This window comes from Mixophyes fleayi, chromosome 9 (genome assembly GCF_038048845.1).
Source record: "Mixophyes fleayi isolate aMixFle1 chromosome 9, aMixFle1.hap1, whole genome shotgun sequence".
NCBI classification, from domain to species: domain Eukaryota; kingdom Metazoa; phylum Chordata; class Amphibia; order Anura; family Limnodynastidae; genus Mixophyes; species Mixophyes fleayi.
The window spans coordinates 60,554,209-60,580,013 of record NC_134410.1 but is presented as its reverse complement, the minus strand read 5'-3'; the positions used below and the strand labels follow the sequence as shown (position 1 = coordinate 60,580,013).

Below are 25,805 nucleotides of genomic sequence, written 5' to 3'. Positions count from 1 at the left end.
GACCTGGAGCTTTGAAATTCACAGGCATTTTCTCATGTAAATCGCTAAGAATCCAAAGTATGAAAGTATGTCTCTTCCCAGACCCTGGACTGACCCTGGGCTGTAATGAGGACCAAGTCTGGGATTGAATACTAGGTGGAATTAAACGCTTGGTTTTGACCCTAGCATATTTGGAGTTTGTTCCAAATAGTTGGAAGCTAAAAATGGTAGAAAAGTGAGACATTTGGCCTCATCCGCCATTCCATTATATGAAGAGAAGATGGTATTGCAGTGGAATGCATTAATAAACATTTCATGTTTGTGTTACATCAGCTCTCATTCCACTCTCATGCCTGTATTGCCCTTTAACCCTTCCAGAACGGTTTATTACTGTATATCTTAACAAGCCCATCAAGTTCAGCCTTATACAAACCATACCAGTACTGACATAGAGTAAGGAAAAACAGAACAAGATAGCTGACAATTTAACCATATAGAAAAAAAATCCCGAATTTTTAAAGGACTTTAGAAAAGCAGTCGCAAAATCTACAATCTGCACTCAGATTAAAGAGAATTCCTCTAAACTTTTATTTTGTTGGTAGTTAGATCCTTCCTGACTGAAGGCTGTTTATCTGACAACTACAGATCTATGCTGGCATAAAGGTGGTCAACAGGGGTCCCTACCTCACGTTTGGTGGAGCTGCCCTAAAATTATCCCTTTCTGGCGAGGTGTTGATGACCTGATCCACAAAATTGCTCACCTTCATGTTCAATTTCATCTCGCCTACTTAATCCTTCCTCGCCTCCCCCCTGACACTCACAGAGTGATTTGGAAACTCCCAAGTCACATCCTCACTGCTGCAAGATGTTCAATTGCCAAAAACTGGAAACAGGCAGAAGGTTCCACTATTCCAGCGTTGATTCAAAGTGTTTGGCAAAATCTATAACCTAGAACATATGACTAGTATTTTAAATGACCAACCCAATCTATTTCCATCAACCTGGCATTCCTGGCGAGACTATTTTGCTTTCTAATAACCCATTTCTTTAAGTGAGACTTAACCTGGCTTTGAGAACTCAATACTCCCTATTGATTCAATTTTCCTTTGTTCTACCTATTTTTCCCTGTACTAATACAACCCTTCCTCCCCCCCTCTTTTTTTTCATCCTTCTTTTCTTCTCCTGATCCTTCTTCCTTTACCTCTCGGCACCATATATGCCACTCTCTCAAATTAGTTTTACACCGCTATACCTGCCTCTGTTTGATGTCCACTACGATTGTATTTCTGACCTGTGATTATCTGCATTGTACAAAATGCATGTATTCTCAGATCTGGATTCTTTCCCACTCTCATTTGCTTTATGTGAAAAGCTCAATAAAATAAATATAAGATCATGGATAAATCCCCCCAACTTCTCTATTTAATATTTGCATCTATAAACCAGTTTCTTAAAGACTTCCATTCATTTTTAAATTCAGTAAGTGAATCTGCCATCAACACATATCTTGGTAGGGAATTGTCCACCCAGAATACCCTTACAGCGAAGAACCATTTTCTATGCTGATGATTCCCCAAATTGTTGCCCATGTTCAAAATTTGGTTTAACCAAGTACTTATACAATGAGAAAACTATGGTTGAGTGTCGTGCATCTACCCACCTTATATGCATGACTATCTATTTTTGTTTTTAAAAGAAAATTATAATATGACTCTGCTTTGATGTAAGTGGATACATACAGTATGCTTCTATGCAATAAATCCAAGCACAAGGTCCTTAATTTTGGCTCTTTCAAGATTTTATCCCTGGACAAGATTACATACCAATGTAAACACATACAACAGAAGACCCAAAAGATGTTGTCCTAAGGGTAAATACCTTTCAATTAAAGGTTCACCAGTTCAAATCCAGCCCTGAGCTTTGGTTAATCTGCATTATAGCACTGGGCAAGTTTATTATCTGTGTCTGTCTATCAGATAAAACCCTTTAAGCCAGAGGGGTGAAGAACTAGAGATTCACTTAACAGCTTCATATGTCAGGTAACATAATAAGCTAGAAGAATGGGTGAAGCTATGTGTGACTGGAAACACTGTGGGCTCAAGACCATCTATTGCCCCCCTTGCTCTTGCTGCATATTGATTTATTAAATTAGCAGTGAGTTTTAGCAATTACTATACTGGGAATAAATGCAATGTTTTAATGAATCAGACAACAGCATCAGATGTCTAAAGAACATTTTTATGCTTTGTGGTGTGGTTTTATATTGTTTTGCTATTGAACATATACGTGGCTTAGCAATAGTATGCAGCTAAACATTGGCTGACAACTGGCAGAAGCAGATTACAATTGTTCAACAAGTGAATTAAGCTCTTGTTCTGTCCTTTGCTGCGATGGTACCGCTGCATAACATAGAAAGAAAACACATGGAAAACTCAATGCGAGATAACTCAGGTAAATAGCAACATATAATTTCAGATTAGGTTTGTGTGCATGGCCTGTATTTGTAGACAGGCCAAAAAGGCCCAGGGCATAGAGGCAGGTTTCATCATAATACCATATGCATCAAGGGCAGAACAGTGCATCACAGGCCCCATACCGAAATTTGGTTAGGGACCCATTGATGCCATTCTCACCTCCAGGACCCTCCTCTCTGCTCTAAGTAGAGCACAGCAGGGGCCTCTTCTGAGCATGCATCATCCGACACATGTGTCTAGTGCTCAGAGCAGAGTTTGGTCCCGGGGACGGGTGGGACCTTGGAAGTGGGAATGACCCGGCATTGTAGTCGCCGCAGCCCGTGCACCTACTGTAGATCCACCCCCGATATGCAGTTCTGCCGAGCTAATGTTGACATTTAGTGCAAGCTATGATAACACTATATAGTTACATTATTAATAATTATATTAATTGTATACTGTAAGTGTGCTAAACACTGGCATGTTACTACCACGTTTATAGTTTGTTTGCGAATTTGGTTCTGGTGTTAATCCACGCTAATAAAATGTTTTGCTGCAGATAAAAAACATAGAAAAAAAGAATATTGTGGCTGAAAATATCCTACAGGTCCATCTAGTCTGCCAGTGTGTGTTTGTTTTCGGGGGGTAGGTCTTCATATTTAAGTTTTCTATAAAAGTGTTTTGGTTTATTTTGGCGATAATAGCTATTCTAATAATTAGCTCCATGTCTGTCTACATTCATTGTAGGTTCAGCACTTAGTATTTACTATGTTTAATCCACCTACTTTTATACATATGGGATGTGATTGGGGCAAAATCCAGACTTGTTTGTTTGGAGTGTTTTTCAGAATTGTAGCAAATGAGACAAATCCAGTTGTAGACACTACAGCAAAACATCTATGCTCTATTTTATTCCAAGACGTGTTGTCATATATTCTGCCTTTAAATTAGCACAGAAGGTGTTAAAACCTTGCATTCTTTAAAATATTTTATTGTGAGACAGAGGATGATCAAACAGGGCAAAATGAATTTAACAACACAGAACTTTGAAATAAGGTTGCTATAATGTGTTTTCTACAAACCTTCTGTACATCAAAACAAGCAACTGAGAAAGGTCAGGGTTCAAAGTTTTGCCTAGAGGCAGCTAGCACTCAAAATTGCTGCCATTTATTTGGTAATTAGAGCTGTGGATGGTGTCTGCACATTTCTTTGAATTTGTTTTGAATATGTTTTAAATGCTGAGGATCCTGGAAACCAGCTGGGACAAGTGTGTCACCTGGAATTCCATGCATATGTTTGTGAACATTAGCGGTTTCATAATGGGATACCTCTGTACACTGAATGTCTTTCATTTAAAGTTGTTCAAATCTTTACAAAGCACAGAACAAAGTTGCATATCTAGGGTCTGATTCACGTTCAGTCATAAGTCCATTTGCGTAGGGTACCTTGCATGAAGTGACACTGCACATGCTCTAAAACGGAACCTATACTAAATAATACAAATTGTATGCAATTCATGTCCAAAGCAAATGACACTTAATAGTTCCTATGACTTAATGGGGGGAACAAGGGAGTGAATGGGCGGACACAGGGCCGGTGCTAGGGTCCACGGCGCCCTAGGCATTTTTAAAAAATCGCGCCCCCCCCGCAAAAATCGCCGTCCCCCCCCGCAAAAAACGCCGCCCTCCTCCCTCCTCCCTTCTCTCCTTACCTTGTCTCACCACCGCCGCCTCTCTGCTCCGTCTCCTCCCCTCCACTCACTGACACTAGTAAGTGGAGGGGAGGAGACGGAGCAGAGAGGCGGCATTGATGACAAAATAGCCTCTTCCCCCCCTCCCCGTCCATCTGATGCTGTGCGGCGGCCGTGACAGGTATGGTCAGCGGTCGCCGCACAGTTTTAAAGTATTTTAGAATACTGTGGCGCCCTCCAGGCGCCCTCCAGGGCCCGGCGCCCTAGGCAAGTGCCTAACCTTGCCTAATGGGAGCGCCGAGCCTGGGCGGACATAAACAATGTACAGTAACGGCGTGCGAAGGGCGTTCCAATGCAAATGCTGCCGATTCCAGTACTGGGCTTCTCATAAGTATTCTTGTGTTATTTGTATAATTTGCAAGGGCTACAGGGCAGGTGTGAATGCTGACTGATAGTGATGACTGGCACAGCATCGTGTTTGTATTACAATCTACTCATATAAGTGCCACTAGCTAGAACAGAACATGTGTATGCAAGAAAGATAGACTATTAAAACGCATTGTATGTACAGTATGCATTTAGAACATATATTGTAAAAAAAATTGAAGACATTTTTAAAAAAACAACAGAAAAACATAATTTTATTAATGGTTATAGTATTATGACTTGTTCCTCTATTTTCGTTCTGATGCGACTCATATGTATGTGTGTATCCTGCACTCTGTTGTGTGTGTTAGCAAGCAGGCAGTAGCATTAAGTTAGAGCGTACTGATACCAAGATTCAATTCAAAATGTTTCTCGAGATCAGTTCGGCTTTAATGTTAAATCTTTATGCTGCTTATACTCATAAGTCACAGCATACACCTATCCATAGTCAATTTACCGTTGCCTATTAATGAATGAAACACGTCATGAACTATTAAACCAATGGTCCTTAATATTCCTAAACATATAAAAAGCATCATTAAATCTGCTGCCTATAAATTAGTTGTATCATTTCTTACTGAGGCACATTTTAGCGCATGAATCTATAATTAGCATCTATGTTTTTATTATTAATGGTCCAGCTTCAGCAGCTGGACAGCGTATGGCAGGATAGTAAGAGGCACCATCATAGAGTTCTGTCTTTAGCTGCTCATCAAAGCTGATGGCAGAGGATTTAAACTTGCTACACATCCGCAGACATCGCAGCTTTCTGTTGTGACTACTTTATTAAACCTTCCCCAGGTGCAATGTATGGGCATCACCAGCCCAAGCCAAACCCAACAAGTGTGAAATAAGAACCTCTTTTCCTGCCCTTACTAAGTAAGCCCAATAATTGTATATGTCAGTGTTGGCTAACCTGTGACACTCCAGGTGTTGTGAAACTACAAGTCCCAGCATACCCTTCCAGCAATAGGTTGCTATATATTGGCAAAGCATGCTGGGACTTGTAGTTTCACAACACCTGGAGTGTCACAGGTTAGCTAACACTGGTATAGGTACACCTATTAATTTTTTTCTTTTTAAATATTTCAGGGGTTATTGCTGTAGGCTGGGTTAATCAAACTTGGAAACTACTTCATGCCAAGGGCACATGACATATGAAGTCTGCCACTGACTACTACCTCTTCCTGGAATGTTTATACAATATTTACAACAAGCTGCAGCAGCAGCAGGACAGTGAAATCACATCGGTGTGAACAGGCCCATAGGTCACTATTTTACTTTCATTGCTTTGGACTGGTGCTACTACTGTATTGTACTATAAAGATTTATAAGGAAAGAGTCATCCTGCACAGCTCTCTTGTTTATTCTTGTCATACTAAACAAAATAATTAAAAATCAGTATTATAAATACATATATCCCCCCATGTTTATGTTATTCTAGCAGGTTTTAACTGTATGGCTTTGTTCACATTCACAAAGTGACTTAATAATAAAAAAGCACATTTAATAAAAGAGAGCAAGCAAATGATGTCATAGATGTGTGTGGGGATAGGGTCCAAGGTTAAAAGATATTTAATGGGATCTATCATATGGACAAATACAGGATTTTCATAGGCTGTATTCCACCCTTACGTCTTCTCAAATGCCGCCTTCTACTGAATATATCAAATTAAATACGTGTTGCTAAAAATAGATGTTGTAGATGTTCCCAGTCCCCTTATTGTGCACTCCCACCAGATGTTTGAGAACTTTCTTAATCATGCACAGATGAATTTATCAACTCAAATAAGTCATTCATTATATCACACTGTATGTTCTCATGCAGAGAAATGCTCAAAATATGAGCTGTAAGGGAGGTCTGGAACAGACAGTAGATAAACCGCAAAGCATTATGGGACGTTTCTCAGCATTGGTCCTCAGAGACTGTTACCTTACACTTAGCTACAGCTAGATGAAAACATTCTTCAAATACATACACCCACACAATATTCTGGCATACTAACAGTAATATTTTATAATACATCAATCATTACATCTTCCGCTTTCAGTTGTAAACAACGTTCTTTCTATCTGTATGTATCATGTTTGATTTCCAATATTTCTAGGTTACTTTTTTCTGTGAGGAAATCAAAAAGAGGTTTTTCTATAACTCATAAATCAGCAGGACTTGTTAAAGTGCAGAATGTTTCTGGTTACTGACCTTCCTCACTGTATGTTTTCACTTTTAATTTAAACTCAGTGTAGATTAACCACTCGCTTGCAGACTACAGGGCTTTCACCCTTTCATGAGCAGACTACATTTACCAAATGGGCATAATTTCTTTCTTTCACACAAGTTAATAATATTTTTTTCAGGATAGATTGCTTTCTTTTGGTGGAACATTAAATTAATTATGCTTTATTTTATGGGTATTATATAGGTAACGTGAGTTAAAATTTGATTTGACATGGTTCGTCCTATATTTCAAATAATTACAGAAACCCACAATAGTCACCATAAAATTGAAATCGACTATCCCACATAATCAAAGAAACTAAAATTCTAATCACGAAGGAATAGAAGAAGCAAGCCCCCCCCCCCCACACACACACACCCTCCCCCCCCACACACACACACCCTCACCCCCTCCCCACACACAAATGCACACAATAGACAGTATGTACCAACAAACTAACTTGCTATTTTTGTTTATTCAATAGCAACTGGGGTTTTTTTTGTTTTTTTTATTTATTATATTCACCCACTTGTTGATTTTTATAAAGAGATTTTAATTTTTTTTATTTGACTAGTTATCTTGGGTATAGGAAAACCAGAATATGTGTACTTATAATTATATATATATATATATATATATATATATATATATATATATAATTAGTTATAATGCCCCCCTCCCCTTTATACTGCACATGGCTACACCAAACCTGTAATACAGTAAGCAGAACCGCCAAGCTCATCTGGTCACCTAGGCACCTCCAGAAAGTTTGTAAATTCAAGCAACGCTAATCTTTAATTTAAACAGTGTAAATAAACAGGGCAGGACAGCAGGTCCAATGCAACCTAATTAAACACAGGTATTTAAATCTATGAGAGTGTCTGATTTCTATTCTACTGACTCCCTGTGTTTGACCAGGACCGTTTACTGACCCTGCTTTTGACTAGAGATGCTCAGGTTCGGTTTTTTGAAAACCAAACCCACCCGAACTTAGGGGATCCGAGTAGGCTCGCCAGCCGCCTCGGTATCTCCACGCGTCCTCGGATCTGAATCGAGGCAAAACGTCATTGTTGCGTTGTCAAATCTCACGGGTTTTGGATTCCATAAGTACCTCCCTCCCCAGGAGATCCAGCTCCATTGCTTACCAAGAGAACAGGGGTAGCAGTGTTCTTGTCACTCTCCATTCTCCAGTGACACTGCTCAGTGCCATTGCTCACACAGAAACAGGGGTAGCAGTGTTTTTGTCACTCTCCATTCTCCAGTGACATTGCTCAGTGCCATTGATCACACAGAAACAGGGTTGCAGTGTTTTTGTCACTCTCCATTCTCCAGTGACATTGCTCAGTGCCATTGCTCACATAGAATCAGGGGTAGCAGTGTTTTTGTCACTCTCCATTCTCCAGTGACATTGCTCAGTGCCATTCATCACTCAGAAACAGGGGTAGCAGTGTTTTTGTCACTCTCCATTCTCCAGTGACATTGCTCACACAGAAACAGGAGGGGTAGCAGTGTTCTTGTCAATTGAGAGAAATTGACTGGAAATTACTGTAAATTAATGTTATTGAGGATAATAATAATGTAGGAACAAAAAAAGAGCCAAATTATGTGATTTTATGAAAAAAAAAAAAAAAAGGGATTTTAGAAAAAAATAGGGATCCAAAACCAAAACACGCCAGGGTGGTTTTGCCAAACCAAAACCAAAACACAAAGTTAATCCAGATCCAAAACCAAAACCAAAACATGGGGGTCAGTGAACATCTCTACTTTTGACTGCTGCCAGACTGATCTCTGCCTTTTTTAAGACTTTGTTTTGGATCTTTACCAGCCCTGATCCTAGCCTGTTTCATGACTCCATCTCAAATGATTGCCAACCCCTGTTCTCAGGATATTATCCCTGCCTTTGGACTTGTCTCTGTTCTCCACACCAGTATCCTCAGTGTCCCTGCATTTTCCCTTTCTTTATCCTGCTCCCTGCTTGTCTCCTGCTGTGTCTTGTCCACACCCACAGGTACCCTAAGCTGATAAGCCTTACTACTATGGGTAACATCCTGAGGGCAACTGAGTACTGGTGTATACATCCGGAGATATGTTCCTTAAAACATCGCGGATGCAGGATTTTTACAAGAAATCTGCTGATTTTTCCTCGCGCTCCATAGATGTGCAAGGGAAAATGAGCAGAGAATTTGCTGTAAAAAGAATTTAACGGTATAAGTATGCTAATTGAATCTCCCCCCATAGCGTTCTATAAGGGGTCTGCTAAAGGGGAAGATGACGGGTATTCATAACAGTCCCCAAGAGAACAAGATCAACATTTTCCTTTACAACTTTGCTGCCACAGATACAGTAATCCAAAAGCTGGATGGTCATGGTTTTCTACATTGCTCTGTTGTAAGATCTCAAATACTAAAGGGTTTTAAAAGTTTCTAGGGGGGCAATGTGATTGATAGCCATGCAAAAACATATATGGAACAGAAAGAAAGAAAAGGAAAAAATTGAATGCGCCTATTCCAGGAATCCTAGGAGCAATATGTACATTGTGCGAAATTCACACAATTGTGAGAACGAATGAGGTCTCCAAGTCATCCCTTTTCCACTGTAATGCATCTGTTGGTCTATGCTAAGAACAGATGATCTGAGTAAAAGAAATAAAATGAAATTCCTTTTTCCAAGAAAGCAGACTGTATTCCCTTAGGACAATGAGATAAAGAAACCTCAGACATATAAACAGCCTAAGAGGGCAGATTGGTTTATGAAATAATTCCTTTACAAACATCCTCCTATAATAGAAAGATATGCATTCTAAATGGAAAGCTATTTGTTTACAAGCATTTTTTTTTTTCATTTTTTTTATCCCATTACAATCTGCTTATTTTTTTCTTCGCAAATTCAGTTTCCATTTTTTATTTATTTTAATACAGAACAGATGATGCTTTATATAGGAGGTAAATGTACTGATTTACAGAACCATTGGTAACTTATAGCAGCTGATGTTATTGGGGGTTGCAGTGGGGTCCTTTTTATGGCAGATTTCCTTGGTGCTGTTGAATAGATTAAACATGGTGTATACCATGTATCTCTTAATTGGCTCATTACATAAGAAAATGATTGCTATGTTTTTCACAGTCATTCATTTTTGGATTTCACTTTCTGTCGCTGGAAAGAGACATTAAAGTGTAAGTCCACCTTTTGACATCCCCTCACTAAACCAATTAGAACAGTCTAGTGGGGTGTCTCCACTGGCACCCCCACATTTCCCTTATAGGTGCACTCTTTTTTAGACCACATTATTTCCACTTGCTCAATTTCAAATAGGGAACCTCTACAATGAAGATTTATTATCCAAAGGTCCATATAAAGTCCATTAAATAATAAATGTGGCCGAGTAGGGCATAGCAGTTTCAGTTAGAGCTGAAACATACAGTTAAACTTTGACTTTGTTTTGCTACAAGAGCTTACCTTGACTGTCTTAGATCCAGTAGCGCTCTCCTGCTGTATGGCCCAGGCCATCATGTGATTACCAGGGGGATACAGAATACAGCGTCATGTATAGGATGCAGTACAATAGAACGATTTGCAAAAAAATATCCAACGGTCAACAACCATTATGAACATTGACAACTTGGCTACAGGTGTGCGGCTGCATGTATTTATAACGCATAGGTTTAAATTAGAAATGCTCACTGACCCCTGCGAAGTGGGTTCAGTGAGCCCACACAGCAGTTCCTAGCACATCTAGGAAACATTGCCAACAGCAGTGTCAGTAAAAAAAAGTGGTGCAATTAGCAATGGAGCTCTCCTCTTTATGTGTAACGTATATAACACCATACAATTTGACTGCAGATTTAGAAGACCAAGCCTACCAGCACTAGTATATGTATTTCAGCAATGACAATTAGCAATGGAGCTCTCCTCTTTGTGTATTACCTATATAACACAGTAGAATGTGACTGCAGAATTACACCAAGCCTGCCAGCACTAGTTTTTTATTTTTCAGCAATGAGAATTAGCAATGGAGCAATGGAGCTCTCCTGAATGTCACTGTAGACTTTGTTGAACACTGCTACCACCTCCTCTCTTAATTCGATCTATGTTGCTGCTTAACTGCTGTACAGACAGTGCTACACCTTCTGTGTCCCTCTTTCAAATGACGCTAGATTGCCGGGAGCGGTATTTATAGATTTCAAAACTCGCAAGATCCGACGACGTAACGATGACGTTTTGCCTCGTTTTCCATTCCGAAAAAGCACGAAAATACCGGGCCGAGTCAGCTCGGTACTTGAATATGCTAAGTTCGGGTGTGTTCGGTTCTCGGGGAACCGAGCCTGAGCATCTTTAATTTAAATCCCATATCTACCCAACTTAAAATAGCATTCAACAGGTAGGTGTTAATGGATTAAATAATCTGTTCCAGGAAAATGAAATCTTGTTTTTGCATGTGGGTGCAAAGGTGGTACATTCATGTGACTAATCTGTACACAGCAAATAATGCCCCCAATCCTTCAAATTCCTCCCAGCAAAGATTAGCATCCCTGCAGATGTCGCCATCTCAGCTTGCAAATCCACGCACTTTCCAAAAATAACGTGTGCATCTGAGCAAAAGTAATAACATGACAGTAATGTGTAAATTTGGAATTTCTATTTTTTTACAACCAAATCATATAACATCTGTCATACTTAGCCAAAGCAAAGCGCAGAAACAGCAACAGGGTCCTTATCTCTCTATTCTCACTAAGTAAATCCATTACTTGGCTGTTTCTTAGAACTAGAATGAGTCTCATCATTCCGCATTCCATAAACACTGGAGATGTTGTGCGAGGGAAGAGTTGCATGATTCAATCCGGGCTTAATCTGAAACAGGAACGTTTGCAGGTTTTATGTCCCTTATGGGAGTCAGGCACTTGGACGTTCATGCCACAATCTGTTGTTTTCCCATTTCACATCTGTGGCAGTTAAAAACAGATTTGGGGCTAATGGGAACAGGTACTCCTCGTCCTCATTTTTGGCACTTCTACACAGAGCAAATGAGACAAAACCTGGACTGTAAGTATCCCGTGTCCTGCACACCTGTATCTAGGCTGACCTCATCCGTTAAACATAACACTTCTACAGGCCCGTTAACCATTTAGGGATTTGAGAAAAAAGGTAAACATCCCATTATTTGCTATTAATATTATTATCATCATCTGTTGAATCAACAGCGTTGTATGTGTATCATTAGGAACGTGTCTGTTCTTTTGTGTAATCAAATTCACTCCATTGCCAAACAGTTATATTCTGCCAAGTCTAGCTATAGTGAATGTATAACAAAACCCAAAAAATTAAAACTTATTTTAACACTTAATGTAAAACATATGTCCATATGGGTAAAAATAATACATGGGTAATATACTGTATATTACATGTACATGTGTATAAACAACTGTGAAAGCTATTCTTATTTTTGTAAACATCTGAAATCATCAATCAAGATAATAATATCTTGCACCACTGTGACCATATTTGTACATTCCTCATCCAAGCCAGAGAGTGACAAGCAGAATTATATCTATTTATATACATATTCACAATGTGAACCTAATGTATCTCATCACTGTTTCATTCCTTGCTGCCTTCATCAGTTACACCAGTTAGACCCAGGATTAGCCCTGCACCCAGCTCCGCCCCAGTGTCCACCACATGCAGCCACCTGTGAGAGAATTATCCAGCCAGCCCCTGCACACACCGCCCTCCTGCAACCTGTCACACAAAGCAGGACACAAGCAGGAAAGCATCTTCTACTTCTCTATGTCAGACTGTCGCTTCATACCCCACACTCCCAGTCCATCACCGACATGGAGAGCAGCAGCTGACAGCTTCATTTCTCCATATCAGCCACTTGTGTGAAGGAGCTGTTAGGAAACTTAAAAACACTAGGGACTAGATTTACTAAGCTGCGGGTTTGAAAAAGTGGGGATGTTGCCTATAGCAACCAATCAGATTCTAGCTATCATTTTATAGAAGGTACTAAATAAATGAAAGCTAGAATCTGATTGGTTGCTATAGGCAACATCCCCACTTTTTCAAACCTGCAGCTTAGTAAATCTAGCCCTAAATGACTGACACTATCCCTCTCATTAAGTGATATAGGTGCTCCAAATCCCCTAGAGACCACATTAAGTCGCTTACTGGTAGCATCAGCCCTGTTGTCACAGATGAAATAACCCCATAAGAGACACCTGTGTGACATGTTCACATCTTTCCTGTCTTTGTTTAAAAAATTAAAAAAAAATAAAAATACCTAACTAAACAAAAAATATATATATACACCAAAACATAGTTTAATAACATGACAATTAAAACACTTTTTTTTTAAAAAAAAAAAAAGTGTTTGTCCTATGTACTTTGAAGTGTCTATTTTTAAAAATGTAGTAAGTAAAATGTGTAAGAGTTAAGGTCTTTTTTTACATATATTGCAGCAAAAATGGGGGTTTCTATGTGTTAACCCAACTCTAGTCACAAACTTTATGGCAACATCTGTTAAGCAACTTCTGGGTGATTTTCCAAGTAAACGCAGATATTCTGACATAAAGAAATTAAAATAGAATAACTTCCACTCTTCTCTTTAACATATCAGAAAAGTTATTTTAAGCAGAGCTCATTGCTATGAAAACATGTCAGGTTTCATTAACTTTCAAAAATATTTACTTCTTCCTTCCTTCACATTTGACATGTAGATGTGTATGCATGGTTTCTGATCATTTCAACGCTAAAATTAAGGCAGCTTAGTGCCATTTTAACTTAAGCAGCCCCCATTTGTGGTTATAATTTAGCCATTGCTATAAGATATATTGTAGATTTACCATAGTCAAAGATGTATTAGAAAGCTGTTTGGATGTTTATTTTTTAGGCAATAAAAGGAAGACTTGTCTCCGTTCAGCTGCATCAAAACATCTGCTTAGCAAAACGTAAAGCAATTTCCAGTGATACATGTCTAGTCAGTCAGCTCTATAGGGAACTCCTACACTTACCCAAAATTATAAGACCCCTCAGTGTCGTTAAATGCAATTCTAAGCTAACCAGTGGACATAATCAGAATACAATTCCATTGCACTGTACACAGACATAGAACCCTGACCTACCCAACATAACATGACCACTGGACAAGGTCATGATAAAATCCTATTATTTTCTATACAGAATTAGGACATCACACCTAAAATCCAACATGACATGCTTAGTGGACAAAATCATAATAGAATTTATAATACGAGTGGTGTGAATACTTGTACAAATAAATATGAAAGATATCCTTATAGTAAACGAAGCTATAATGAAAATTATCAAATATTTTGATTTCATCTATAATAAGGAATAACATTCCCCCTACTGTGAAATATAAGGATATAAGAAATCACCTCGAGCTTATATGGTCAAGGAGCTCATCTGTGACTTCCAATATCTTTATATTTCGCAGTAGGAGTTGTATTATTCTATATGTAATATGCTCAGTACATAGATATAATACAGGGGCGCATGCAAGATTTTTAGGGAGGGGTTTCCCCCCACACAAAAAAAAAAACCACGAGAGAGCTGCTGCGCATGTGCCCGCGCATGCACAGCAGCTCCGTTTCGGCAGCACTGTACTATACAGCAGCCACGGCGCTTTTAAAGAAGCGTTCGCGGTGGTGCTGTATAGTACAGTGCCGCTATGTGGGCACTTCGTTAGCGGAGGGGAGGGGTTTCTGGAGACCCATAAACCCCCCCTGCGTGCGCCCCTGGAATACTACACCTACCTAAACGTGACCTGACCACTGATCATAACACAATTCTAGTGTGTTTAAAGTACTCATCGTTAATACATTTTATTTCAATATATTAAGCATGTATAAGAACAGTTATTGAATACAACAGCCAAATCTTGGGACATAGTCCCAAATCATTAGTCAATATTTAAAACCGGCTATAGGGAAAACAATGGTCAGGGGAAAATCTTCATGATCTGGATTTGTTCTAAAGCAGTTGACAATTGCGATAGTGAATTTTAATCATGGTGCTTGTAAAAGCAGTTACATGTTATTTAAATCTGAATTTTGTTATGTCATTAATGAGAACCAAAGGGAACTCTGGGAAATAATGCCAGCAAGTGGTGATGATGTAATGATAAAATGATGCATCAGGCTACAAGTTTTACTATGAACCTAAAAATTGTACATTTAGGAGACAATGTAGCTGTCTACGAGACTATGTATCTGTCTACAAGACTATGTATCTGTCTACGAGACTATGTAGCTGTCTACGAGACTATGTAGCTGTCTACGAGACTATGTATCTGTCTATGAGACTATGTAGCTGTCTACGAGACTATGTAGCTGTCTACGAGACTATGTAGCTGTCTATGAGACTATGTAGCTGTCTACGAGACTATGTATCTGTCTACGAGACTATGTAGCTGTCTATGAGACTATGTAGCTGTTTATGAGACTATGTATCTGTCTACGAGACTATGTAGCTGTCTATGAGACTATGTAGCTGTCTATGAGACTATTTATCTTTCTACGAGACTAGCTGTCTATGAGACTATGTAGCTGTCTACGAGACTATGTATCTGTCTACGAGACTATGTAGCTGTCTATGAGACTATGTAGCTGTCTATGAGACTATGTAGCTGTTTATGAGACTATGTATCTGTCTACAAGACTAGCTGTCTTTGAGACTATGTAGCTGTCTACAAGACTATGTATCTGTCTACGAGACTATGTAGCTGTCAATGAGACTATGTAGCTGTCTATGAGACTATGTAGCTGTCTACGAGACTAGCTGTCTATGAGACTATGTAGCTGTCTACGAGACTATGTATCTGTCTACAAGACTATGTAGCTGTCTATGAGACTATGTAGCTGTCTATGAGACTATGTATCTGTCTACGAGACTAGCTGTCTACGAGACTATGTATCTGTCTACAAGACTATGTAGCTGTCTATGAGACTATGTAGCTGTCTATGAGACTATGTATCTGTCTACGAGACTAGCTGTCTACGAGACTATGTATCTGTCTACGAGACTATGTAGCTGTATATGAGACTATGTATCTGTCTACGAGACTATGTAGCTGTATATGAGACTATGTATCTGTCTACGAGACTATGTAGCTGTATATGAGACTATGTAGCTGTCTACGAGACTAAGTAGCTGTCACTCAGTTAGTTCTACCCTTGAAAAACATGCAACATTACATGTGCCATGAATCGAGTGGATGATTGCGATAATAGAGTCATCTCTTACCTTGGACATCCACTGTGAAGTTGAAACTGTCTTGGAGATTATGTTTGGCATTGGTAACCAATATGGTGTAAATCCCAGAATCACTTTCTCCTAAATTCTTTATAAGCAAGCTGTGCTTTTCTGGGTTGGCTTTGTAGCAGGTATTGTTCTTTTCTATTTGTTTCCCATCTTTGAACCTGCGCACAAGAGAACAGAAAAACAAGAGGTTTTAACATGAAATTGAAGCTAATTTTTGGAAGTAATACTTATTTCATAAATTATTTACTTTAGCTGATGGAAAGAAAAACAATAAAACAAAAAAACAAAGAGCTCTGGCCAGCTGTCACTAATTCCCGGAGCATGCTGTTTCATCTCTCAGATGCCTTTCTCTTTGTTTGGTTTTCAGAACCACAGTTTACAATAATAAATCCTTCCACTTAACATAATTTGATGCATTTTGCATTTCTCCGCTAACCCTCTTCTCTTCCTACTCATGTCTGGCCATCTCCCAGGGCAGTATTTATCAAAGGAGATCCTTTACCCCTGTTGATTGTGCTAATAATACTCTCCTTTACCCAGGAAATATCATAGGTCAGCCATGAGCCACAACATTTTTGCCCTATTATTTTCCTAGATACATGATAGTATCCTTGTCATGTTTACTATAAATTAACCGGGGTAAAACGTCCCATGTAGATGTTGAGTGATTTTCTGAATTCTCGATCTTCCTATAGAGAATGGCTTCTTATTCCCATGAACATGTGATAATGTATTTGGAGGTTATGTGCTATGCAAGAACTCCCACAGTCCAAAAACATACTAGTAGGTTAATTAGCTGCTATAAAAATTTACCTTAGTCTCTCTCTCTCTCTCTCTCTGTCTGTGTGTGTGTTAGGGAATTTAGACTGTAAGCTCCAATGGGGCAGGGACTGATGTGAATGAGTTCTCTGTACAGTGCTGTGGAATCAGTGGCGCTATATAAATAAATGGTGATGATGATGATGATGATGAAAATGTACATGAAAATGTAGCCACAAAACTGGTGTGAGGGACAGAGGGGGTATCTATCCCAGTAACAATCCCAGAAGGGAGTTTGCTAATTAGAACATATGCTGTTTTTCTCTGAATCGAAAGGCTAAGTTGTATGGAAGAACACCCTCCCCTACACATCAAGTAAAACAATAATGGAACTTTGCTGTGTTTTATCCTCTGGACTTTCTATAAAAAAGGACCACTGTATAAATGTTATGATACTGGACCCTGAAAGGTCTATGAGTTATTATCCTAGTATGACTGTTCCCATTACTCCCTGAATTTGGTTGGATGAGGTAAACAAGTTTGTATGGTCACCCTGTCTGGGTAACTGCCAAAGCTTATTGTATGTTTTCATTCTCTGATGTGCCTGAGGGAAGTGATGTATCATGACACTGTGTGTATTCCTGCATGCATGACATCTCCTACAAGTTATGTGCACACATGTATACATGTTTGGTGGGATACATGCTTGCATGCTCTCGGTTCATGCTTTTTTTGTGATATTACTGTAGTTACTTATTTAAATCAGATAAAACTATACTTTAACATATAGGTATTGCACAATATTAATTATTATGGCCACAATTAAATAGATACTTGTCTACGTCTGCACAGCTGCACTTTTCCTGGGCTACACTTTAAAACTGTGGTTATTGCATGGGTCCGAACCGGAATAATATACATTATACTGTTGATTGAACAGATTGTTTACTTTCTTATTCTACCATACACACAGTCCTGTTCTCCAACAATTGTAAAGGAAGTGAAAACTGATGTGGATAAATAAATGAAGAGATTCTGCATGATCACTGGAAGATTGAAAAGTCATTGTATTGTGTACTATGGGGCTTGCGCTGAGTTGGGTGTATACCTGTTTGCTAAGCTTAAAACGCAAATTTGTACTGCACATGCCGACAAAAAAAAGCGTACGTGCGGTTAAGTGTAGATCTATGTCTATTTTTCCTGGGTGTGCGTACGCCTGACGTAAACCTTTGGCATATGCTGCAGGGGCAAATCTGGATGTATCTTCAGATGTGTCTGACTCAGCATATGGCCGTAAATTCACTTGCAGCTTTACAGAGCTTACTTTTTTGACACATATGCGTTCAATTCAGCATGAGCCCCTCTATTTTGTTGTATTTTATTTTTTATTTTTTTCTTAAGCTGCACAAGTTTGTAAAACATTGTTTAGCTAAAGTTCTCTGTAACTTTACATACTGCAACTTTAGGGATCTCAAGATCTTCCCTGAGTGTAAGAGTGACTCACCAGATGCTGAGCGGCGGAGGAAAAGCTTTGACTTTAACAAACAGTTTCAGCTCATTTTGACCTTGTAATACATGGTACTCTTGCTCCTTTTGAGGACGTATAGAGAGGAAAGGCTTTTCTAAAGAAAACAAAAAAAAACACAGCTTATATAAAAGAATAAAAGACAAATTTCCACGTATATTCCTAGCTGTTATTTAACTATGCATTAAATGTGGTCTCGGAATAAAAATAGGTGAGACTTGAATAAACATAACAGCTAACCTTAATTATATTTATATTAATTCAATCCATCAATACAATATAGTGAAAACGCCATAACCATTTTGACTACAGATTGTCCAATTATGAAGTTGAACTACAGCAAAGTAATTTTGAAAATCGATAGGCAAATGGGACCAGGCTGACCCAGAAATTTTTGACCCTTGGTGAACCAGGCCAATCACACAGCATGGAGCATACAACAAAAGTCAACAGCAAAGGTTAAAAAATAAATGTCACTGTATTGATGTCTCCCCCCAGCTATAGTAAAAAACATCTGAGACTGGTCAGCTCAGGGCTGATACTTCCCCACTAGTCCCAGTATAATTTCCATAAGACCTGTGTGTGTGCGTGTGTGGGAGGGTGCAAGTTGATAGCACACATGTACGATTTTTAAATAATGAAAATTGAATAAGCTACACCCAAAAGTCCAAATGGGAGGAGAATTCAAAACAAACAAATCTAAAATATCCACATAAGGAAATTCCCTGTGCACAAACAAAGGGAATGGAACAAAGATTTGATTCACTGTCAGCCATGCAAAAGAGGTTTCCGTCAAAGGCCGATTGTAAATGGCTGGCAGTGCAGAGGTGTCCAAGGAACTTCCACCTTTGATTGTTTTGAATCAGTCATTCGTTTTGAGCATTTTTATTGGGGAATTCTTGTTTTTTTTGTCTGGGACATGTTTTAGATATAGCTGCGGAACCTCTCACTTGTGGCCTTGGAGTTACAGTGGAAACCAGCCTACGCTGTATAGACTTGAGGCTGGTTTTTACTATAACAGGTGGACCCTGTTTTATTATAGGTAATGAGTGCACCTGCAAATGGGGTTCTCCACCGAATTCATCCCATTAAAAATAAAAGCTTTCCCCAGAGAAGTCCATTTCTACACAGACTCCTATTAAAAAACAGAATCAATGAGCACCACAAAACACCTTTGTTTGCATCACTGAACCTTTATAACGCACCCAACACACATCAAGGTCCATGCCGTATCACCCCTTTAAATTGAATAAATATTTTATTCTCAGAAGATGCTATTTAGTTTATCCTTCTTGATGGCTTAAATAAATCATGAGAGTTAGGGGTATCTGGACTGTGTGTAAAAACTTTTTATTATATGTAGAACACCGAGTGCAGGTCTGGCCAACCTATGGCTCACCAGCTGTTGTGAAACTACAAGCCCCAGCATGCTTTGCCAGTAGATAGTCAGCTGATAGCTGGCAGGGCATGCTGGGACTTGTAGTTTCACAACACCTGGAGAGCCACAGGTTGACCAAGTGGCTTAGATCCACGGCAAATAGTTTCCCCCTTCTAACACTTCTCTATTTTTATTGAGTAAGGTCCACTATTCAGATCTCTGGTGGTTTGTGATTCCAATTTCAGCACAAGACATTCACCTTGAGGGGTTTATTTAAGAAGCAGTAAAAATGCAGAAGTCAAAATGCTGACATATTCATTGGCAAAACACTTTTTCACCGCTTTTTGCTATTTAACACCACTGTGGGGACAGCAGCTTTAGTCAATTAATTAAGCTGCGTAAAGCAAAGGTGTCAGGATGGCATTACTTGTCATTCTCAATGGGATCCAGCTGAAGCCCCTGTGACTTCACTGGGTCCTTCACGAGGAAAGCGATATGCACATGGCCATAGCGCTTTCTCCACTCACTGACGTTAGGCTGCCGACGAAGTGGGAAAATACTTCACTGAAGTGGGGGGGGGGGTCTACACCAGGGGTCCCAGAGCAGCCCCAGCATTATAAATTACAGTGGCAGCAATATTTAGGGCTAACGCACTGGGGTCATAAATAGACCCCTAAATGCTGTGTGCACTATTCACATGGCCAGGACCAAACAAAACCAAACACCAAGCATAGCATACAAAATCTCTACTATATGAGCCACATGGCTATATGGCTAGTCCATACATCATTTGGAGGGCCATGAAACAAATGATTTAACTGCTGTGAAGACCAAGTAAGACTAGGGAAAGCAGGCAAATGTGGCTTTATAGATATTAAATGCCTTTTATTCATTAAGTTATTCTGCATCATGGAGCCACAATCTCACGTAAACAGCTCATTACCTGGTAACCATGAGAGTCTATTGCAGAGAGAAAGTAAATTTCAATATAAGAATTTTAACGAATGGGAAAAACAAGCTGAGAAAAAAACAGCATTTCTAAAAACAAAGTTGTCACAGAACAGAAGTGTGAGCAGAGAAATCCCAGAATGGTTACTTTACAGTAACAGTCCCCACACACCATTTTTAAATAAACATTTTGGAAACACGTCCCATAAAGAAAGCCATTTTTATGTTTTTACAGTGATTTTTATCTTTCTCACGGAGAACCCCATTTCTGTTTGTTTTGTTTTCCTGACTGTATAAAAAGGTGGACGTGGCTCCCTCTGATATCAGTGAGAGGAATGTAGCTGGTTTGATTATTTGGTCTATGAGAGACTGTGCTAGATTAATAATGGATTTCCAATCTATGTTATTATACATATTACTAATGGAATTCAGCTGTTGTCCCTTTAATATTAACCACACGTTTTTTCATTAACACTTCTTCCTAGGGCTGAAATAAAGGACTGAAAAATTAAAATACCTTAAGTACAATAGGGTTAGTGTTCTTTTCCTTGTATGTAATAATGAGTATAAAAGAACATTAAACTATGAACTAAGTGAAACAGAAAGTCAATTATTGTTGTTCTTATATATATATATATATATATATATATATATATATATATATATTATGTTATCATTTTTCCTGCATTTAGGAAGCATCTAATGCTTTTTGATGCTTATTTACGTACATCATTGCTTTTTTAAGCCTACTGTCTTTTGTTTAATTATTATTATTGTTTGTTTGTATTTTATCATGTAGCTCTATCATATGCCACTGAATACTGAAGACAAAATGATTTGGATACTGCTTTTTTTTATGCTGCTGACTTTGCATTATATCAAATAGCTATACAGAAATATAATCATTAGCCCAATCAATTTCAAATAGTCCAAATTGTGTGATATCATTGAACTTGTTCATGATTATTAAATGAAAGACTGCTGGCTCCCAAGTTTTCAGTGATAAGCTAAACTGCTGAGTAATCTTGTTAATATGGTGACTTCTTCCATGTTGTTATGATCAGAAGTAATAATAAATAATAATTCACTTACCATAAACAGTGATTGAAATGCTTTTAGCCACCGAATGAAAGTTTCGATCCCTGCAAGTGTACAATCCACTGTGTTCCATTGTCACATTTTCTATTACCGTGAGTCTGTCTCCCTCATAGCCCTCTGCAGTCTCAATGAAATGTTTCTCAGAATGTAGGACCTGATGGGACACAATAATGCAAGTCTACTTTACAGCATACAGTGGTCTAAATGTTATAACAGTTTAAAAAGCTGCGCACTGAACCGGAAATATTTTATGTTTACTATGCAAAGTTAATGAAACCATAATAATTGAAAATAATTGTCCGTATTTTGGACTTCAGGCATAGCCATTGGTATGTATAACATATAGGAGTCTTAGAAATAAATACAGAGGAGGCTCATGGTGTAGTATATAAAACATATTTAATTCAACACTTTAAATAAAACTCATACATTCATAAAATAAGGATAAGGCTTGTTTAGATTTAGACTCTGACAGTAGTAGTATTTCACCCTACGCGTTTCATAAAGTTACTTTGTCAGGGCTATTACATTTAATATAGTACACTATTGTGCCCTTTTCTTCTATACTTTATATCTTTACCGTGGCTTTGGATCCTGGAACTAGCAATTATATATATATATATATATATATATATATATATATATATATATATAATGCCTATCCCTGCCTTTTCCTTTAAGATGAGCTAAGGTTAAAGACAATAATGGAGACGAGGTGTACGCTGATTTTTTTTGTTTATTCTTCATTTGATAGTAGATGATGGGGAGGAAAGAAACATAAGAAATAGGGAGTTATTGTTATTATAACATGTAGGCAATACAGCACTGCCGCGGACGCTTCTTTGACAGCACCGCGGCTGCTGTACAGTACCGTTGGTTCGCGGAGGGGAGGGGTTTCTGGAGAACCAGAAACCCCCCCTGCGTGCGCCACTGTGAGAACATTGGATTATACTACTAAGATAAGTGTTTTTATATTGCTTCTACTTATTGAACAATATCATAATCAGAAGGGGGTTATAAGAGAAACGGTGGAGGCTGGGAAAATGCTTACATGGAGCAGTACCCGGGGCTCCAACTTGAAGAAGGGGCACCATAATGAATCTTTTTGCTAGGTTCGGCTTTAATATATGGTTGTTTGTCTACTAGTAGACCGCAGAATAATGTTATTTACAAACTATTTTATCATAATATAAAACGTTTTTCAATAAAGAGGGAGTTGATTGTGTACTAAAGAGTAGATAAAATCAGTGGGTATGAATTAGGATTGCTTCCTGAGTGCAAAGTCGCAGTTCCGGATTTTAATTTAGTTTGCTGGATCCCTACCTCTGATGCTCATTGGAGATATAAGATAAGCCTGATTGTCTCTACTCTTTGGTGCACAGCCAACCCCACCTTCATGGCAGCCCTTGGTGTTCTGTATGTATATGACACATGGGTGAGGGTGTCTATTGATCACCTGGTTTCTATCTAAGAGCCATAAGCCATTTATATATATATATATATATATATATATATATATATATATATATATTAATCTTATTATCAATTGAGAGATATACATTTTCAATAATAATTTTCAGTGAATTTCCTTTAACGGTTTGTTCACACTTATCCACAATTAATTCACTAATGTCTGAAAACCACATTCCAAATAGGAAGATGTTTTTTATGACCTCATTCGGTTCACATCAAAAGTCAATGCAAAATGCAATGCGCACGCATCACTAAAACTCGTCTAAAGTTTGTGTTTTCATGCATCTTAACTATATTCCAAGAGCCTATGTGTACATGAGCTCTAAATGTGTTCAAGATAGCTGATCCACATACATGTCCTAAAATCAGTGTATTTAATGAATCAGACTCATACATTCCTATTCTGATAACAAGACAGCATGATTACACACACGCTGTCACAAAAAAGAACACATCACACTGAAACCCACTCGAAACTCTTGATTAAGTTAGTACTTATTATTTTCACAATGCTTTCTAGTTGTTTTTCATGTTGTTACCTCTCCTTGGTGCACCCATTCCAAAATCACCCTGGAATTATAGTCAGCCTTTCCAGCACAACGCAGCCTCAGTGTGTCTCCCACCAGCAGCATAGAACTTGTGGCTGTCACAGAAGTTATTTCTGTAGGCTTGTACCCTACAATAAAAAAACAAATACATTGGTTCTGTATCTGTACTGAGGTGGATTCACACACAGCAATCATTGAATCAAGCAACTTACAGCAGTTTATGTGCAATATTTCAAAATTTTCAAATTGAGATTAGCATTTTGGTAGAGGGACCAAGCTATTTATACAACGTAATTGCCTGTTTTGTGGTACTGGTTTAGTTCATAATGTGACCCAATTTCTACATGGCTTTTAAAATCCAACAAAAGATACGCTCACTAAGTATGGACTTAATACGAATTTCAGTTAAACCTGAAAATGTAATATTACATGTCATTTTCTATGTTAAGTTCACATGAGGTGTTCTCTTTTCTTGGTGCCACCAATTGCCCCAAATTTTTTCCCTATAATTATTTAAAGCTGTGAGCAAATTTTTGGGGAAGGATGAATTGTGGGCAAAATATGGACAAAAAATGATGAGATGGATATGGCTATAGAAATAATAGGATGTGTATGTATTTCTACAAAGTATCCAATCAAAAGTTCCATACATGTTGTGGACATTATGACATAACAGCTCACACCTAAAAACGACCAACATAATCATCATCAGCATCTATATTTATATAGCACTACAAATTCCGCAGCGATGTACAGAGAACTCATTCACTATAGTCCCTGCCTCATTGAAGAACACAGTCTAAATTCCCTAACACACATACACAGACTGAGAGAGGCTAAGATCAATTTAATAGCAACCAATTAACCTACTAGTATGTTTTTGGAGTGTGGGGAAACCGGAGCACCCGGAGGAAAGCCACGCAAACACAGGTAGAACATACAAACTCCACACAGGCCATGGTTGGGAATTGAACTCATGACCCCAGTGCTGTGAGGCAGAAGTGCTAACCATTAAACCACCAAGCTGCCCCTAAATGGTATGTCCAGCATTAAAAAATGCTTAATGGCTGATATCTCTTACTTCTCTTAACCCCTTCTATGCATTAGGCTACTTTGAATAATTAACACCAGACATAAGTGTGGCAAAATTAAAGGAGTCAACCAGGATGTCCTTGCATCAACAAAGGGACAAACGGAAACGGAGGAACACTCACCCCAGGCACACATATCTACCTCCGGGGCGTCTCTCCTGGGCACTACTGAAACTGCAACCCCTCTGTGCTATATTGAATGCACCCACAATCCTACCCACCGGGGCGGTACTTGGACTGAGACTATAGCCAACTGCTCTAAGAGAGCCGGGTTCAGTGTGCCCACTGCCGTAATGTGTACCCAAACACTGGGCGTCAACTGCACTGCGTTTTTCGCCCACACCTGGATCCTCAAGAGCTGCGGCCCGCCACCATACCTACAGCTATCAATGCTAAACTCTTATAAACTTCTCCTATAAACAAGCCGTGCCCTTATCGCTCAAATGATCGCCACCCTGCCTATAGAGAAAAGGGCACTGAAATCTAATGTGCGGGTGCTCAATCCGCAGACCACCTAAAGAGCGGGCAAAATGGGCAATCACAGATTTAATCTTTTTCCGAACCTCGTCCGCTACACATCCCTCAGGAAAACAATGCCAAAATCCTCCTAGGCACTATATCAAACGGGGAAGAAAAGGAAACTCCGGTCAGAGACCCCTGAAAAGAAATGGAAATTGAAATGGAGAAAGAAATAGCAAGATAAGAGGAGAACCTCACACTTAGCCAGCACCAGCAGTACACTCTCCAGAAAAGGACATACTCACAAGGCGAAAGAAGGAAACAAAGGGGGAACAGGAGACACAAGCAAAGGTAGAAAAATAAAACATTGTGGTGCCAAATGGCAATCAGGTTCACTTTTTTAGAGGAGAAAATGGACAAATCCCTTTGCGCCCTGCCTACAAAGGCAACAAGCGGCCGGATCCCTGTGTCACCGCAGCA

General features: G+C 38.8%; 1 protein-coding gene across 3 annotated transcripts in view; it reads right to left on the bottom strand.

Moving 5' to 3' along the window:
- The window catches only part of LOC142100689 (vascular endothelial growth factor receptor kdr-like), a 165,219-nt gene that overhangs the window by 69,198 nt on the left and 70,216 nt on the right, over positions 1-25,805 (bottom strand). For all 3 annotated transcript variants that reach the window (XM_075184407.1, XM_075184409.1, XM_075184408.1), the window contains exons 7-10: positions 23,767-23,903; positions 21,749-21,908; positions 18,310-18,427; positions 16,029-16,204 (exon numbers count right to left, since the gene is read on the bottom strand). In XM_075184407.1, coding sequence (XP_075040508.1) covers positions 16,029-16,204; positions 18,310-18,427; positions 21,749-21,908; positions 23,767-23,903 — 591 coding nt within the window. The remainder of the gene's footprint in view (positions 1-16,028; positions 16,205-18,309; positions 18,428-21,748; positions 21,909-23,766; positions 23,904-25,805) is intronic.